The sequence below is a fragment of the Panthera leo genome, chromosome D2 (genome assembly GCF_018350215.1).
Source record: "Panthera leo isolate Ple1 chromosome D2, P.leo_Ple1_pat1.1, whole genome shotgun sequence".
Lineage (NCBI taxonomy): Eukaryota > Metazoa > Chordata > Mammalia > Carnivora > Felidae > Panthera > Panthera leo.
In genome coordinates, this window is record NC_056689.1 from 33,446,072 (window position 1) to 33,464,030 (window position 17,959).

The 17,959-nt window shown below is 36.1% G+C and overlaps 1 protein-coding gene across 7 annotated transcripts in view; it reads right to left on the minus strand.

Annotated features, from left to right (window-relative positions):
* Positions 1–17,959, minus strand: part of CFAP70 (cilia and flagella associated protein 70) — a 101,815-nt gene that overhangs the window by 79,422 nt on the left and 4,434 nt on the right. For all 7 annotated transcript variants that reach the window (XM_042907502.1, XM_042907503.1, XM_042907504.1 and 4 more), the window contains 2 exons: positions 1,188–1,286; positions 948–1,027 (listed from right to left, as the gene is read on the minus strand). In XM_042907502.1, coding sequence (XP_042763436.1) covers positions 948–1,027; positions 1,188–1,286 — 179 coding nt within the window. The remainder of the gene's footprint in view (positions 1–947; positions 1,028–1,187; positions 1,287–17,959) is intronic.

A 17,959-nucleotide genomic window follows, 5' to 3' on the forward strand; every position in this document is an offset into this window, starting at 1 on the left:
GCAGGGACATGGAACCAAGAAAGGCAGACTGAGCTCAAATATATACCTCTTTCTAGCACAAATCACATGAAATGACAGAAAAATACTAAATTATATCTTTAGAGCCAATAAAAGGATAATGCTATAATATCCTTGGAAAATAAGAAATGCCATCACTAGACTACATAGTTTTAGTAATCTTAGAAAGACAGAGAGCAAATTAAATCAGATATTAAACAAAACCAAAAACAAACAAACAAAAACTGAGAAGAAACCAACCACAGCCTAAATAAGAGGGAAAGAACCACAGGAGATGCAGGAGTGGATTATGGCAGCTCCAAGGTCAGAATCAACAAGAAGCAGGGAGGACCTACAGTAATGGTTAATTAGGGAACTGCATTTGAAATAGTTGGGTCATTTGAGCCTTCCTCTCTCTTTTACTTGTGCAAAACAGAAGGCACCTGGGTATCTGCTGAAAGTGAGTGCACTTGCACCAGAGTGGCAAAAGTAATGCCCCAAGAAGCTACCAATCCCCAGGAAGAATGGAAAACAAAGCCCAGAAGACACCAGTGGCACAGACTACCAATTCAGGCTCACTATGCCAGAAAGTGTTTTAGGTGCATTCATGTATTATTCAATTTAATCCATCAGGACATAGCTCAAGAGGCATTTCCATGGTTAAGCCTTCCTTACATGTACCCCTGGGCAAAATAACCAATAACTATTCTGTGCCCACATGCCCCATTCCACCATCTAATCACACTGATTATAATCCATGGTGTGTAGATTATGGACTCGTAAAGTAGGACTCTGCCTTATTTATCTTTGTTTCCCAGAACTTAACGCTATGTGTGCCTGTGAAAAGAAGACACCTGATGAACTGGACTCAAATAAATTGAACCTTTATAGCAAATAGACTTGGTAGACTAAACGGCTAGCTGAAAGTTGAGATTTAAAACTCTGATTACCTTAGCACCTGATCGAAGAGATTCTAAAGGCGAGCCTGGCACAGGGTGCAAGGGGATTATTGTTTCAAATGAACTTTCTCCTGCAAGAAGAAGGCAAAGTCAAGTCATAGAAGGAAAGGTTAGGCAGAGATAAATGTGCTCATCTTTTTATTAAGTCCCTCAAATTCACTGAGGGACTTCACTGGAGCTAAATTTTATGAGCTTTGCTATATCTGCTATTGAGCAAATCACACATCTGACCTTCCAGTAAAGGAAGAAGGTCCACCACAGCTTGACCAAGAATTAAGGTCTTCTCATCTTTCTGTTTCTTTTCCTTTGGTAAAACTTCAGTCATAGTTACTAGAAAAATCAAAACAAAGAAAATGAGAACACGTCTGGGTCATCCATCAGATAACCCTGGTGCAGCTAACAAAGCATTGTCAAAGAAATTTAAGAGAAATTAACTTGAAACTTGAGAAGGCACCATTATTAGTGACTTCTGGTGGAAAATATTGAACCACCCGAGCGACCTATTAAACTTTTTGCATACAAGTTATAGTAAACAACGGACTTCACATCATAATCGGTACACACATATAAAAGTAACTGATACATACGATTAAAACAAAGTTCCATGTAATATTCATCCTTAATAACTGAAAACCCTTAGATATTTTCTATTCTATTTCATGTGTAAGAAATTACTGGTCATGGGGCGCCTGAGTGGCTATGTCATTTAAGGGTCCAACTCTTGGTTTTGGCTCAGGCCATGATCTCACAGTTTGTGTGTGCGAGGCCTGCATCGGGCTCCATGCTGACAGTGTGGAGCCTGCTTGGGATTCTCCCTCTCTCTCTGCCCCTCCCCTGCTCACGTGCTCTGTCTCTCTCTCTCTCAAAATAAATAAACTTAAAAAAAATACTGGTCACAATCCCCTTCAATTGATTTTAGGAATGACTACACAGTCGCAATCTGCAATTTGAACAATACTGTTCTAGATCTTTTGCCTAGCATACGGCTTAGCAGACCTTAGAGTGATTGATAGAGCCCCAAGGTATGTACCAGGTTTTTCACTGCAGCATTACTCTGTGTATGTGCTTAATATTTGCTATGAAAAATTTGAAATACATAAAAAGTTATGGAGATTAGTATACTGAATGAATACTACATAGTCATCAACTAGATTTAACAATAGTTAAATATTGTCATATTTGTTTCATCTATTCTTGTTTGCTGAAATACTTTCAAGTAAATTACAAACATCATGATATTTTACCCCTAAAGTATACAAATTCAAAACATGGCATTTTCCTACATAATCACAATAACTTTATCAATCTAGCAAGTGTATAATAAATTAAATGTAATCCCTTAATTCATCTAATGTCCAGTCTACATTTAATATTTCTCAATTATTCCAAAATTTATTTTGTAGCTGTTTTGTTCAAACTAGGATCCAATCAAAGACCACATGTTGCATTTGGTTCTCATGTTTCTTATATTTCTTTTCATTTAGAACAGTTTTCCTCCCACATACTTTTTTTCTATGACACTGATTTGTTGAAGACATCAGGCCAATTGTTTTATAGAATGTCTCATTTTCTGGATTTGTCTCCCCTTTTCCATGGTGTTTAATTTGTTTCTCAGTTTTTGTTTCATGTAGACTTAGGTTCATCTTCAGTATTTTTGGCAATTTTTGGCAAAGATAATACAATTTGATAACATACATGCCTATGTAGTATGTTATAAAACTCTGTGATCTTTGTTTTCAAAAGATGAAAATATTTCAAATGGCAAAATATTCTTTTTTTAATGTCTGTATTTTATTGTGGTAACAACACATTGCATAAAATTTACCATCTACCCATAGGTGTACCGTCAATGGCATTATACACACTCACACTTGATTATTGTTATTTATAATCTTAATGTGTTTTTTAATGTTTATTTATTTTTGAGAGAGAGAACATTAGTAGGGGAGGGGCAGAGAGCTTGGGAGACAGAGGATCCCAAGCGAACTCCACTCTGACAGCAGACAGACCGATGTGGGGCTCGAACTCACAAAATATGAGATCATGATCTGAGCTGAAGTCGAGTGCTCAACTGACTGAGCCACCCAGGTACCTCTATTACTATTTGTTTTCAGTGTTTATATATCTTGAGAGAGAGAGGGTGTGTGCACGTGCACAGAGAAGTGGCAGAGAGAGAGAGAGAGAGAGAGAGAGAGAGAGAATCCTAAGCAGGCTCCATGCTGTCAGCACAGAGTCCCACTTGGGGATCGATCCCACAAACCACAAGATCATAACCTGAGCTGAAATCAAGAACTGATCGCTCAACTGACTGAACCCTCCAAGTGCCCCAAACACATTTACACTTTTGTGCAACCATCACCACTCTCCATCTCCATAACTCTTCTCATCTTCTAAAATTGGAACTCTATATCTATTAATTATTCCCATTCTCCCCCTCCTACTGGACAGAGGATCCTTCCTATCCCTATGTATTTGATTACTCTAGGTACCTCATACAGCATTGGTCTTTTTGTGACTGGCTTCTTTCAGTTAGCAAAATGTCCTCAAATTTCATCCATGTTGTAGCATATGTCAGACTTTCTTCCCTTTTTAAGGCTGAATAATATTCAGTTGTATACATGTCACATTTTGCTTATCCATTCTGTCAATAGACATGTAGATTCCTTACACATTTTACCTTTTGTGAATAATGCTGCTATGAACATCAGTGTACAAATATTTCTTTGAGACCCTGCTTTCAAATCTTTTGGATATATTCTCAGAGGTAAAATTGCTGGATCATATGATAATTATATTTTTCATTTTTGAGGAACTAGCAGTTTCCACAGTGACTGTTCTATTTTACATTCCCACCAAATACAGATTCCAATTTGTCCACATCCTTGTCAACACTTGTTTTCTGTTTGTTTGTTTTTTTATAGAAACCATCCTAATATGTAAGAGGTGATATCTCATTGTAGTTTCGGTTTGCATTTCTATAATGATTAGTGATGTTGCACATTTTTCATGTGGTCATTACCCATTTGTAGATCTTTGGAGAAAGTTCTATTCAAGTCCTTTGTCCATTTTTGAATCAGGTTGGTTTTTGTTGTTATATTCTGAATATTAATTTCTTATCAGATACATGATTTGTAAATATTTTTCTCCCATTCTGTGGGCTGCTTTTTTACTCTGTAGGTAGTGTCTTTTAAGGCACAAGATATTTAAATTTTCGTAAAGTCCAATTTCTTCCTTCCTTCCTTCCTTCTTTTCTTTTGTTCTTTCTTTCCTTCTTTCTTTCTTTCTTCCATCTGTCTTTCTGTCTTTCTTTCTCTTTTTTTCTTTTGTTACCTGTGCCTTTAGTATCCTATCCAATAAATCATTACCAAATCTAACATCATGAAGCTTTGTCCTTTATATTCTTCGAAGCGTTTTGTTGTTTCAAGTCTTGCATTTAGGTTCTTTATCCATCCTGAATTAATTTTACATATAGTGTTAGGTCCAACTTCTTTCTTCTGTATGTGGATATCTAGTTTTCCTAGCACCTGTTGTTGAAAAGACTGCCTTTTCCTTATTAAATGGTCTTGGCACCCTTGTCAAAAATCATTTGACCATATGTGTGAGAGTTTATTTCTGGGCTCTCTATTCTATTCCATTGTTCTACATGTCTCTCTTTCTGCCAACATACTTTTTTGATTACTCTAGTTTCGTAGTAAGTTTTGAAAAAAGTAAATAAAAGACCTCAAACTTTGCTCTTTTTCAAGATTTTTTGGCTATTTGGGGTGTCTTGGATTACATATGAATTCTAGGATGGGTTTTTCTATTTCTGCAAAAACAAAAATTGGTATTTTGATAGTGATAGAATTGAATCTGTAGATCACTTTGGGTAGTATTGGCATTTTAACAATATTAACTTTTCCAATTTATGAATATGGGATGTGTTTCAATTCATTTGTGTCATCTTTAATTTCTTTCAGCAATGTTTTGTAGTTTTCATTATACAAGTCTTTCATCTTCTTGGTTAAGTTTTTTTTTTCTTTTTTCTTTTCAAAAAAAAAATTTTTAATGTTTATGTATTTCTGAGACAGAGAGACAGAGCATGAGCGGGGAAGGGACAGAGAGAGAGGGAGACACAGAATCAGAAGCAGGCTCCAGGCTCCGAGCTGTCAGCACAGATCCTGACGCAGGGCTGGAACTCACAAACCATAAGATCATGACCAGAGCTGAAGTCGGTCGCTCAACCGACTGAGCCACCCAGGCACCTCACTTCTTGGTAAAGTTAATTCTTAGATATTTTACTCCTTTTGATGGAATTCATTTATAACTCACTTTTCATGTTGCTCATTGTTAGTATATAGAAATGCAACTGCTATTTGTATGCTGAATTTGTATCCTGGTGCTTTACCAAAGTCATTTATTCCAACAATTGTGTGTGTATGTGTGTGTGTGTGATCTTTGTTTTCTACATATATGATCATATAATCTGCAACAGAGATCATTTTACTTGTTCCTTTCCAATTAGGATGCCTTTTATTTCTTTTTTCTTGCCTAACTGCTCTGGCTAGAACTTTTATTATTATTTTGAAAAGAAGTGGTGAAAGCAGGAATCTTTGCTTTGTACTTGATCTTAGAGGAAATGCTTTCAGTCTTTCACCATTAAGTATAATGTTCACTGAGAAATTTTTATATATGGCTTTTATCATTTTGAGGTAGTTTCGCTCTATTTCTACTTTGCTAAGTGTTTATTTCATGAAAGTTCTTGAATTTTGTCAAATGCTTTTTCTGTATCAAGTGAGATGATTATGTGGGTTTTTTCTTCATTCTGTTGATTTGATTTATTATATTGACAGAGTTGTATGTTGAGCCATCTTGCATTCCAAGAAAAAGTACCACTTGGTCATAGTGTATAATCCTTTTAATATGCTGCACAATTTGGTTTGCTAGTATTTTGTTGAGCATTTGTGCATCAATATTCATAAGAGACATTGGTTTGTAGTTTTCTTATAGCAACCTTGTCTGGCTTTAGTGTCAGGATTATGCTGGCCTCACTGAATGAGTTAGGACATGTTCTCTCCTCTTCAATTTTTTGGGGAAGTTTCAGTAGTATTGGTATTAGTTCTTAAAGTATTTGGTAGAATTCACCAGTGAAGCCATCAGGCCCAGAACTTTCCTTTGTTGGGAGATTTTTTTTTTTTTATCACTGATTTACTCTCTCCTCATTAGTTAAAGTTCTATTGAGATTTTCTTTCTTTGTGATTTAGTCTGGTAGTTTTGAATCCTTGTGAATTTTTTCATTTCATTTAGATTGTCTAATTTGTTGGTGAACAATTTTTCATAGTACCCTCTTATATTTCTAATTTGTTATAATTGGTAGTAATAGCCCCATTTTAATTTCTAACTTTAGTTATATGCATCTTCTCTCTTTTTTCTTAGTCCATCTAGCTAAAAGTTTGTGAATTTCATTGATTTTTTTAAAAACGACTTTTGGTTTCACTGATTTTCATTGTTTTCTTATTCTGTATTTTGCTTACCTCTCCTTTTGTTTTTATTATTTCCTTTCTTCTGTGAGTTTTGGAATTTTGTTCTTCTTTTTCTAATTCCTTAAGTTGTATAGCTATATTGTTGATTTGAGATGTTCCTTGTTTTTTAAATTTATTTACTTACTTTTAATTCCAGTACAATTAATGTACAGTGTTATATTAGTGTCAGATGTACAATATAGTGGTACAGCCACCTAGGTGGCTCAGTCAATTAAGCATCTGCCTCCTGATTTCGGCTCCGGTCATGATTTCAGGGTCATGAGATTGAGCCCTGCTGTGAACACAGAGCCTGCTTGGGATTCTCTCTCTCCCTCTCTCTCTGTCTCACTCTCCCCACCCCAAATGAACAAATATGTAACAAAACAAAACAAAACAAAACAAAACAAAACAAAACACCAGTATAGTGGTACAAGAATTCTATATATTACTCAGTGCTCATCATAAGTGTACTCTTAATCCCCTTCACCTATTTCACCCATCACCCCACCCACCTCCCTCTGGTAACCACTAGTTTGTTTGGGTTAAAAGTCTGTTTTTTGGTTTGTCTCCTTTTTTGTTTCTTTGTTTTGTTTCTTAAATTCCACATGAGTGAGGTCATATAGTACTTGTATTTCTCTGACTTATTTCACTTAGCATTATATCCTCTAGATCCATCTATGTTGTTGCAAATGGCAAAATTTCATTCTTTTTTATGGCTGAGTAATATTCCATTGTATATATTTATCACATCTTCTTTATCCGTTCATCTATCAATGGACACTTGGGTTACTTCCATATTTTGGCTATTATAAATAATGCTGCAATAAACATAGGGGTGCATATACCTTTTCGAATTAGTGTTTTCATATTCTTTGAGTAAATGCCAATAGTGGAATTACGGGATCGTATACTAATTCTATTTTTAATTTTTTGAGGAATCTCCATACTGTTTTCCACAGTGGCTGAACCAATATGTATTCCCACTAACAGTGCATGCGAGTTTCTTCTACACATCCTCACCAACTCTGTTGTTTCTTGTGATTTTTTTTTCATTTAAATGGGCTATACTTTCATGTTTCTTTATACACCTTATTTTGTTGTTGTTGTTGAACATTGATATCTGAATCTAATAATGGGATAAATCTGGAAATTAGATTCTCCCCCTTCCCAGGGTATACTGGGTTTTTTTGTTATTGTTTTTGTTTATTTTTGTCATTGTTGTAGGCTGTCTCTGTGCTGAAGGTCAGGCTGAGGTGTAAAATTAAGGTCTTTTCAGGTCTTTTCTGAGCCTTTCCCTGGACATGCATGGTCACATTCAACTTTTCCCCTTATTTACAGTTGTTTTTAAGTGCCCTAGGAAAGAGGGGAAAAGGATACTGCCCTTTAAATCTCCGGTAGTTTCTTCAACCAGAGAGGAAGGGCCTTACAACAATGTAATGGAGAGAGGAGGCTCTTTATCTGCACCTCTGTGATCAGAAGCAACAATTGGCAAACAGAGCACAGATCCACTATATTTGAAGGACATGGTCCTTTTAGCTCACCCTGGCTCCAGCAAGCTACTAGAGGAACACATACATGACTCCCTGACACAAGCCTAGAGGGATGGGGGATGAGCAGCTGCTACTGTGTTAAGATCTGAAATTAACCAAACTTAATCTTAATTTGCAATCCAAATCTTCTCCTGGAAGTTGCAAGCCTTCCATAGACTCCAGAGTTTCAAAGCAGTTATATCAGATAAAATGTGGCAGTGCAAGTGTTGTCCTGAGGAGGAGACAGATTCCTGGTGCTTCTTACTCTCCTGTCTTCCCAGAATCTTCAAAAGTATTCTTTGTATAATTTTCAAAAATATACTCTATCTGTAGTAAAGCCCCATTTTCTTCCTAACACTGTATTCTTGGGTTTGTTTTGTTTTGGCTCACTTGTGCCAGAAGTTTGTCTAGTTTGTTAGTCTTTTAAATAAGCAGGCAGATTTTTTTTTTGTAGCTCTTTTCTAATGCTTATTTTTCAATTTATTAATTTTTGTTCTTAATTCTGTCTTTTTATAGTCTTTGGGGTTCTCTGTTGTTTAAGTAGCTTCTTAAGTATTTAATTCATTTACTTTAATCTTTTTTATGTTCATTAAGAGAACCATTTTATTAAAGATAGACCTTAACACATACCATAATTAAACAATTTTTTAACCTTTTGGGCATGTGTGCATTTTTTAATACACTCAAAGCTTCAAAAATGAAATGGTCAAAGCCCTCTTTCATCTTCTTAGGAGACTTATACACTGTTAACAAACTCCCACTAGCAAGAGGAAACTTTCTTTTATACAGCTTAACTCTAGATGAATTGGATAGAAGAGGTTCTCTGCATGAAGTAATCTCAAGAAGAATCTGAGGGGAAGATGACAGACACTATACTGCAAAGGGTACTCATGGTCTCCAGAAAGAATTTTTTTTTTCTGTTTTCACAGCTACCTTCACAGTTTCAGTCTAATTTGTGGGCTCTGTGCAGAGGACTCATTAATTGGTGTCCTTTCTTTCACTCGTGAGCAGACAGTAATGCTTTATCCAGTGGTGTTGAGTTTCATGACTCTTCTTACTACCAAAGATGCTTATTCCCCTTTAAGAATAGAATATATCAAATTAAACTTTTTATTCTGAGATAATTTCAGATTCACATGTAATTGTGCAAAATAATAAAGAAAGCTATCTTGTACTCATTTTTTCCCAGTGGTAGCATCTTGCATAATTACAGTAAAATATCACAACCAGGAAATTGACATTGATACCGTCAAGATACAGATCATTTCATCACCAGAAGGATCATGGTTATTCTTTTAACCCATGTTACCCTTTTAGAGTCACCTCCACCATCCTCCTTCTTAACACCAGACAACCACTAATCTGTTCTCCATTTCTATGCTTTGTCATTTCAAAAGTCTTCTATAAATGTAATTATGCAGTATATACCTTTTAAGATTGGCCTCATCATTCAGCACAGTTCTCTGGAGAACCACTGAGATTGTTTCGTGTACCAGTAGTTTGTTCGTAGTATTTCATGGTTTGGCTGTACATTTATTTAACCCATGGAAGGACATCTGGGTTGTTTCCAGTTTTTGTCTATAAAGGTGTATAAACTATATAGTGGTTTTTGAGTGAATATAGTCTTCATTTTTCTGGGATAAAGGCCCAGGAGTGCAATTTCTGGATCACATGGTGCTTTGCATATTTTATTTTTAAAGAGATTGCCACACTGCTTTCTAGACTGACATCTGACATTCCCACCAGAAGTTCTAACATTTGACATTTCCAGAAGGAATGTATCAATGATCCAGGTTTTTTGCAACCTTGTTGGAATTTGGTGTTTTCACTATTTTTAATTTAGCCATTCTGATATGTGGGTAATGATAGGTGTGTGGTGATATCTCATTGTGGTTTTGATTTGCACTTCTCTAAAGGCCAATGATGTTGAACACTTTTCCATATCTTTATATGCCATCTGTGTATTTTCTTTGGTAAAATGTCTCTTCATGTCTTTTGCCTATTTTCTAACTGTATTGTTTGAAGTATTTTTTACGGTTAAGTTTTGAAAGTTTTTTATATATTTTAGATACTATTGCTTTGTCAGATTGTGATTTGCAAATATTTTCTCTCACTATGTAGCTGGTCTTTTCATCCTCTTAACAGAGTTTTTCATAGAGCAAGAGTTTTTAATTTTGATTAAGTCCAATTCGTCAAGTTTATTTTCTTTTATGGCTTACGCTTTTTGTGTTCAAAGCTCTTTACCCAACTTTAGATTCCTGAAGATTTTCTCCTTTTTTCCTTAATGTTTTGTAGTTTCACATTTTACATTTAAATCTGTGATCCATTTTGAGTTAATTTTTGTATAAGTTATGAGATTATTATGTATAAGATATGACTAAATTTTTGTATAAGATATGTATAAAGTTCTCTTTTTTTGCCTGCAGATATTCAATTGCTCTAACATCATTTGTTGAAAAGGCTACCTCTCCCACAATAAATTTATTTTTTACTTTTATAAAAAGTCATTAGGCAGTGGTGCCTGACTGGTTTTGTCTGTGGAGCGTGAAACTCTTGATCTCAGGGTTGTATGAGCCCCACATTGGATATTAAGAATGTAAAGTTCTTATTGGATGTAAAGATTACTTAAAAACAAAATCTTATAAAAAATCATTAGGCACATTTGGATGGGTCTATTCCATTCCATTGATCTATGTGTCTATCCTTCCACCAACACCACACAATTTTAACTAATGTAGCTATATAATAAATCTTGAAATTAACCATATTGATTCTTCCCATTTTATTCCTTTCCAAAATTGTTTTAGCTTTTCTAGTTCATTTGCATTTCTATATATATTTTAGAATAGTCTTGGGGCACCTGGGTGGCTCAGTTGGTTAAGTGTCTAATTCTTGGCTTTGGCTCAGGTCATGATCTCACAGTTTGTGAGTTTGAGCCCTGCACTGTCAGTGAAGAGGCTGCTTGGGCTTCTCTCTCTCTCTCTCTCTCTCTCTGCCCCAAGATAAATAAATAAATAATCTTTAAAAAATAGAATAGTCTTGTCCATATGTACAAAAAAATCTTTCTGGGATTTTGATAAGAATTACATTCAATCTTTGTATCAATCTGGGGAGAAATGATATCTTAACTATGTTGAATCTCCCAGCCCATGAATACAGAATGTCTCTCCATGTACAAAGACTTTTAAAACTTTCATTCAACAGTGTATAGTTTTCAGCACATAAGTGATAAAAAAAGTTTTGTTAAATATACACTATTTCATTTAAAAAATCACTTGTAAATGATGTATTGTATTTTTAGTATCAATGTCCATGTATCTATCACTAGTATATAGAAGTATAATTGATTTTGTCGATTACCTTTCATCCTATGATCTCACTTTTTCTTTCTATAAGTTTTGCATATTCCTTGATATTTTCTACAATCGTGTCATCTGCAAATAGGGGCAGATTTATTTCTTCTGTTCAGATCTATATGCCTTTTATTTCCTTTTCTTACTTTATTGCACTTTCTAGAACTTCCAGCTCTATGTTTATGAGAGTGGCGAGAGAACACCTCATTCATTTGTTCTCAACCTTAGGGGTACAGCATTCCATCTTTCACCGTTAAGTATGTTAGCCTTTATCAGGGTGCAGTTCCCTCTATTTGTATTTTTCTGAGTTTCTATCATGAATTGGTGTTAAATTTTGTCAAATACTTTTGTTCTTTTGTTGTCATGCTTTTTCTTCTTTTGACTATGAACGTAGTAGAATACATTGATTAATTTTCAAATACTGGAATCAATCCCATTTCATGATGTTGTATAATTCTTTTTATGTATTACTGAATTCTATTTGCTAGTATTTTGTTAGGACTTTTGTGTCTATATTCATGACAAACATTGGCCTTAAGTTTTCTATTTTTGTACTGTCTTTGACTGTTTTAGGTATCAGTGTAACACTAGCGCCATAAGATGAATTGAAGTATTTCCTCCTCTTCCATTTTCTGGAAGATTGTGTAGAATTAGCGTTAGTTATTATTTTAACTTTTGGTAGAATTCTTCAATGAAACTATCTGGAGATAGTTTCAACTGTCTTTGAAATCCTGGAGATTTCAAATTATGAATTCAATTTCCTTGATAGTTACAGGGCAATGTTATTTATAGGATGAATTGTGGTTTGTGTCTTTCAAAAAACTGGTCCATTTTGTTGTCAATTTTATGTATGTAGAGTTGCTCATAATATCTATTATTCTTTTAATATCTGTACCATCTGTGATGTTATCCCATTTCATTTCTAATATTGATAATATGCGGTGCCTCTTCTCTTCCCCCACCACCGGCCTCTGGTCAGTCTTACTAGAGGTTTGTCGGTTTTCCAAATAACCAGCTATGTTACTTGTTTCACTGATTGTTTTCCCTTTTGTTTCTGTTTTTCATTTCATTACTTTATACTTTTATCTTTATTATTTTCTTCCTTCTGTTTGATTTGGGTTATTTTTGCTCTTCTTTTCCTAAATCCTTAAAGTGGCATTTAGGATTACTGATTTGAGACTTTTCCTCTTTTTTAATGTATGCATTTAGTGTGATAAATTTTCTTGGCAGTGCTTTAGCTACGTCCCACAAACTTTGTTACCTTGTGTTTTTATTTCCGTTCAGTTCAATGTATTTTTTTGTATGTCCCTTGAGACTTCCTCTTTGACCCATGGATTATTTTGAAGTGTGTCTTGGGGTGCCTGGGTGGCTCAGTCGGTTAAGCGTCTGACTTTGGCTCAGGTCATGATCTCATAGTTCGTGGGTTCGAGCCCCACATTGGGCTCTGGACAGCTCAGAGCCTGGAGCCGGCTTTAGATTCTGTGTCTCCCTCTCTCTCTGCCCCACCCCTGCTCACACTCTTTCCCTCTCAAAAATAAATAAAACATTAAAGAAAAAAAATGTGTGTCTTTTTGTTTTCAAGTGTTTGGAGTGTTTCCTGTTCTGTATTATTGATTTCTAGCTTGATACTATTATTGTCACAGAACACATTATTTTAGTTCATTTAAATTTGTTGAGGTTAAGTTTATGACACAGAATATGATTTTAGTATGTGGTCTGTGGGTTTTTGAAAATAATGTATATTCTGCTATTGTTGGGTGTTCAATAAATATTGATTAGATCTTGTAGGCAGATGGTGCTGTTGAGTTTTCCTATATACCTGTTGATTTTCTTCCTTTTTTTTTTAATATTTATTTATTTTTGAAGGAGAAAGAGACAGACTGCAAGTGGGAGAGGGGCAAAGAGAAAGAGAGAGAGACACAGAATCTGAACAGGCTCCAGGCTCTGAGCTGTCAGCACAGAGCCCAACACGGGTCTCAAACCCATGAACCGTGAGATCATGACCTGAGCCAAAGTCAGATGCTTAACCAACTGGGCCACCCAGGTGCCCCATACCTGTTGATTTTCTATCTTACCTGTTATTCTATAAATTGAGAGACAGGAATTTATGTCCCCAACTATAATTGAGTGAACATGTCTACTCCCCCTTTCAGTTTTATCAGTTTTTGCGTCACATATTTTGCAGCTCTGCTGTTTGGTGCATACATATTTAGGATTGCTAGGTCTTCTTGGTGGGTTGACTCTTTTATCATCATATAATGAACTTCTCTGTCTCTGGTTATTTACTTTGTTAAGTCCACTTTATATGATGCTAATATAATCACTTCCACTTTTTGATGAATATGTGCATAATACATCTTTCTCTATCCTTTTTACATCTTACCTGACTATATAGTTATATTTTGAGTTTCCTGTAGACAGTATATAGTTAGGTCATGTTTTTTAAATCCACTCTGCAATCTGTCTCTTGATATGTTTAATGTAATTATTAATATATTAGGGCTTAAGTCTCCTAGGGGTTGCCTGTCCTCTCTTTTTCATTTGTTTTCTTTTTTCTGCTTTCCTATAGATTGCATGAACATTCTTTAGAATTCCATTTTATGTATAATACATTTAAGTGTATCTATTTGTATAGATTTTTTTAGTGATTGCTCTAGGCAATACATTATACATACATTACTTCTTACTGATATCATCATTATATTTGTTTGAGTGAAGTATAGAAATCTTATCTCCCTTTCTGTCCCTTTGCCTTCCCTGTTTAAAACTGCCTAAAATATTTTCTCAATATACCTTTAGAACTGCATCAGTGTTATACTTTGTTTCAAGTGTCAAACACAATTTAGGAAACCAAAGAGAAGGAAAGCTTACTTTATTTATCCAAATTTTTGCTTACCATATTATTTCTTCCTTCCTGGTGTTCCTAGGTTCTTTCTTTTATCACTTTCAGTTCTCTTTAGAGAACTTCCTTCAGTCATCTTTCAACTGAGGTCTTGATTTCCCCTTCATATCTTTTCTCTGGGTATTGGATTCTGGGTGACAATTCTTTTATCACTTTAAAAATATTATGCCATTCCTTTGGGGCCTCCATGGTTTCTGATGATAAATTGATGTCATTCTAATTGTTTTCCCCTGGTTTCAGATTTTGTTCTGTGTCTTTAGTTTTCAGAAGTTTAATTATGTTTCTTAATATGGATTTCTTTGGTTTTATCCTACTGGGAGTTTGATTAGCTTCTTCAATGTGTAGGTTTATGTCTCTCACAAATTTGGGGAATTTTCGAGCTTTACTTCTTTAAATACTTTTTCAGCCCATCCTCTTTCTCTCCTTCTGAGACTCTGATGACACTGTTAGATCTTTGTCATAGTCCCACAAGCTTCTGAGGCTCTGTTCATATCTTTTTTTTTTTTAATGTTTATTTATTTTTGAGAGATAGAGACAGAGCACAAGTCGGGGAGGGGCAGAGAGAGAGAAAGGGCGACACAGAATCTCCAACAGGCTCCAGGCTCTGAGCTGTCAGCACACAGCTGACACAGGGCTCCAACTCGGGAACGCCAAGATCATGAAGGCTGAAGTCAGAGGCTTAACCGACTGAGCCACCCAGGCGCCCCTCTGTTCATATCTTTTTAGTCTAGTTCCTCTATATTAGTTTGGATATTTCTATTGTTCTATCTTCCAATTCATTGATTCTTTCCTCTGTCTCCTCCATTCTGCTGTTGAGCCCATTCATTGAGCTTTTCATAACACTCGTATTTTTCTGATCTAAAATTTGTTTTTAAAGTATATTTATTTTGAGAGAGAAAGTGCATGTGCATGAGTGGAGGAGGGTCAGAGAGAGAGGAGGAGAGAATCCCAAGCTGGTTTTGTGCTGTCAGCACAGAACCCGACATGGAGCTTGATCTCACAAACCATGAGATCATGACCTGAACTGAAGAGTTGGACACTGAACAAAATGAGCCACCCGGGCACCTCTGATCTAAAATTTCTATTAGGTTCTTCTTTATAACTTCTATTTCTTTCTAAGACCTTCTATTTCTCTGCTGAGTCCTTCTATTTTTTCATTGTTTGCAATCGCTCACTAAAACCATTTTTCTCATGGCTTTAAAAAAATTTTTTTAATGTTTATTTATTTTTGAGAGACAGAGACAGAGCATGAGCAGAAGAGGAACAGAGAGAGGGAGACACAGAATCAGAAGCAGGCTCCAGGCTCTGAGCTGTCAGCACAGGGCCCAACACGGGGCTCAAACTCATGAGCTGTGAGATCACGACCTGAGATTAAGTTGGACAATTAACCAACTGAGCCACCCAGGCACCCCAATCTCATGGCTTTTTTAAATCTTAGTCTAATAATTCTAATATATCTGTCATTCTGTCATCTTGGTGTTAGCATCTACTGATTTTCTTTTTTAATTCAGTTTCCTTAGGTTCTTGGTATGATGGGTGATTTTCATGCAGTCTTGGACTTTTTGTATGTTATGAAACTCTGAACCTTAAATCATCTGTTTTAGCTGTTGTTGTTGTTGTTGTTTACACTGCTCCAATAGAGGAAGGGGAGGGGCATTGCCCCATTATTGCCAAGTGGAGATAGAAGCATATCTCCACTCAGCCTCTATTGATACTTGAGGGGGACAGCTCCTCATTACTCTTGAGAAGGGGTGGGAGTTCTGGTTCCTTACTTCTTTTCCACTGATACCACAGTGGGTGTAGTCTCATTACGAAGACGAGATGGTGAGTCTCGACCCTACACTAGGCCTCATACTACCACAGTGGGAAGTAAAATGGTTATCTTGACACTTGTTAGATTGGGGCAGAAGTCTAGGCTCCCTGTGTGGTCTCCATTAAAAACCACATGGTGAGAGAGAGGTCATGGCTAGATAGCACAAAGGTCCTGGTTTCCTATTTCGTATGCTCTAAAACCACCAGCTGGGGCACCTAATTTCAGCTTTGTGAGAATACAACTCTACATCCCCTACCCAGCTTGGGTGTGAGTGGGTCCACATTTTTTTGTGTGTAGTTAGTGTTTGGCTGGAGCAGAGAAGTTACTGTCTAAAGTTTTGTGTCTTACTAGGCTGCGCTTTTCCTGGTCTTTTGATTAGAGAAAGCAGACTTCTGTTTTTTATTTGGTCTGCACTCATTCATTCATGTTTCTAGGCTGCTGGCTTCTTCAGCATGAAGTTTGGAATATATAAGGCAAAAAGAAAACCCAAGGAACTCACCACTGCGTCATACCTTATGTCTCAGGTTTCCTTCTTCTTTAAAAAAAAATTTTTTTTAACATTTATTTATTTTTGAGAGAACAAGAGCAGGAGAGGGGCAGAGAGAGAGGGAGACACAGAATCCAAAGCAGGATCCAGGCTCTGAGCTGTCAGCACAGAGCCCAATGCGAGGCTCGAACCCACTAACCATGAGATCATGACCTGAGCTGAAGTCAGATGCTTAACTGACTGAACCACCTAGACGCCCCTCAAGTTTCCTTCTTCTCTCTTCATTGCAGAGTCTCTTATGTTTGTTTTACATATGAAGTCCAGGGTTTGCACCTGTCCTTGGTGAGAGGAATAGGGGAAAGTATATATACTCCACAGGTTCTGTTTTAAATCCTTACTTATTGCTAATGACTGCACTTGAAAGCATAAATTTATCTTAAGAATTACTTTAGCTATATCTCACAAGTTTTTGATATTTGGTGTTTTACTGTTGATTGACTCTAAATGCTTTACAATTTTTCTTATGATTTCTCCTTTGTCCCATGAATTATACTTAACTACGTCTTAAAATTTCCAAATGGATTCTTTTTTTCTGTTTTTGTTATAGATTTCTAATTTTGTTGACTGTTGTATTTTACTCAGAAAACTTAGTCTGTATGCCATTGATTCTTTGGTATACGGTAGGACTTGCTTTATTGCCCACTGTTTGGCCATTTTTTATTGTATAAATGTTCCTTGTGTGTTTTAAGAAAACATGTTATTTAATGATTGGCATAATCCTATGATTACTACTTATTAGGAAAGACTTTTTTCATCTATCCAATGGCTAGACACATATGATGGGGAATGGACTTTTTTTTCTTTTTGAGAGTCTAGGCTGTGGTAAAGGGGGTAGTCTCAGTCTCAACTCCCAACTACCGCAGCCCAAGGTCTTTGTTTGTCTAAGAGCATTAAAACCTAAGCCCCTAGATTTTGCAGTACTGCCCTCTCCCCCAACACCACCACACACCAATAGCAGCTGTTCAAGAGTTCCAGGTTCAGTCCCTGCTTTGCTTCTAGAACAAAGGGCTTGCCCTTTCTTTCTCATGAGTTCAGTGACACATTTAAAACAATGTTCCAGTTCTGCTTTTCCCATTTAACATGACAAGGAGGGAGGCAATTAGGAGACTTGACACTCCTCTTATTTGAGGTTGGGATTAACAGAGAAGCACAGAGCAAAGAAGAAAGAAGTAGAAAAAAGTGGTCAGAGAGCGTGGATCAGATGGATGCCTCCATGGGTAACTGATTTCCAGTTAGGCAAGAGCTAGGAATCACTTTTCTGGAGCAATGCTTCCCAGGAGTCACCTGAGACTTTTGTTCCTACATGCAGCTTCCTAGGCTCCTCTCCTGGCAATCATGAATTTAGTGTTCTAGGGTGGGAC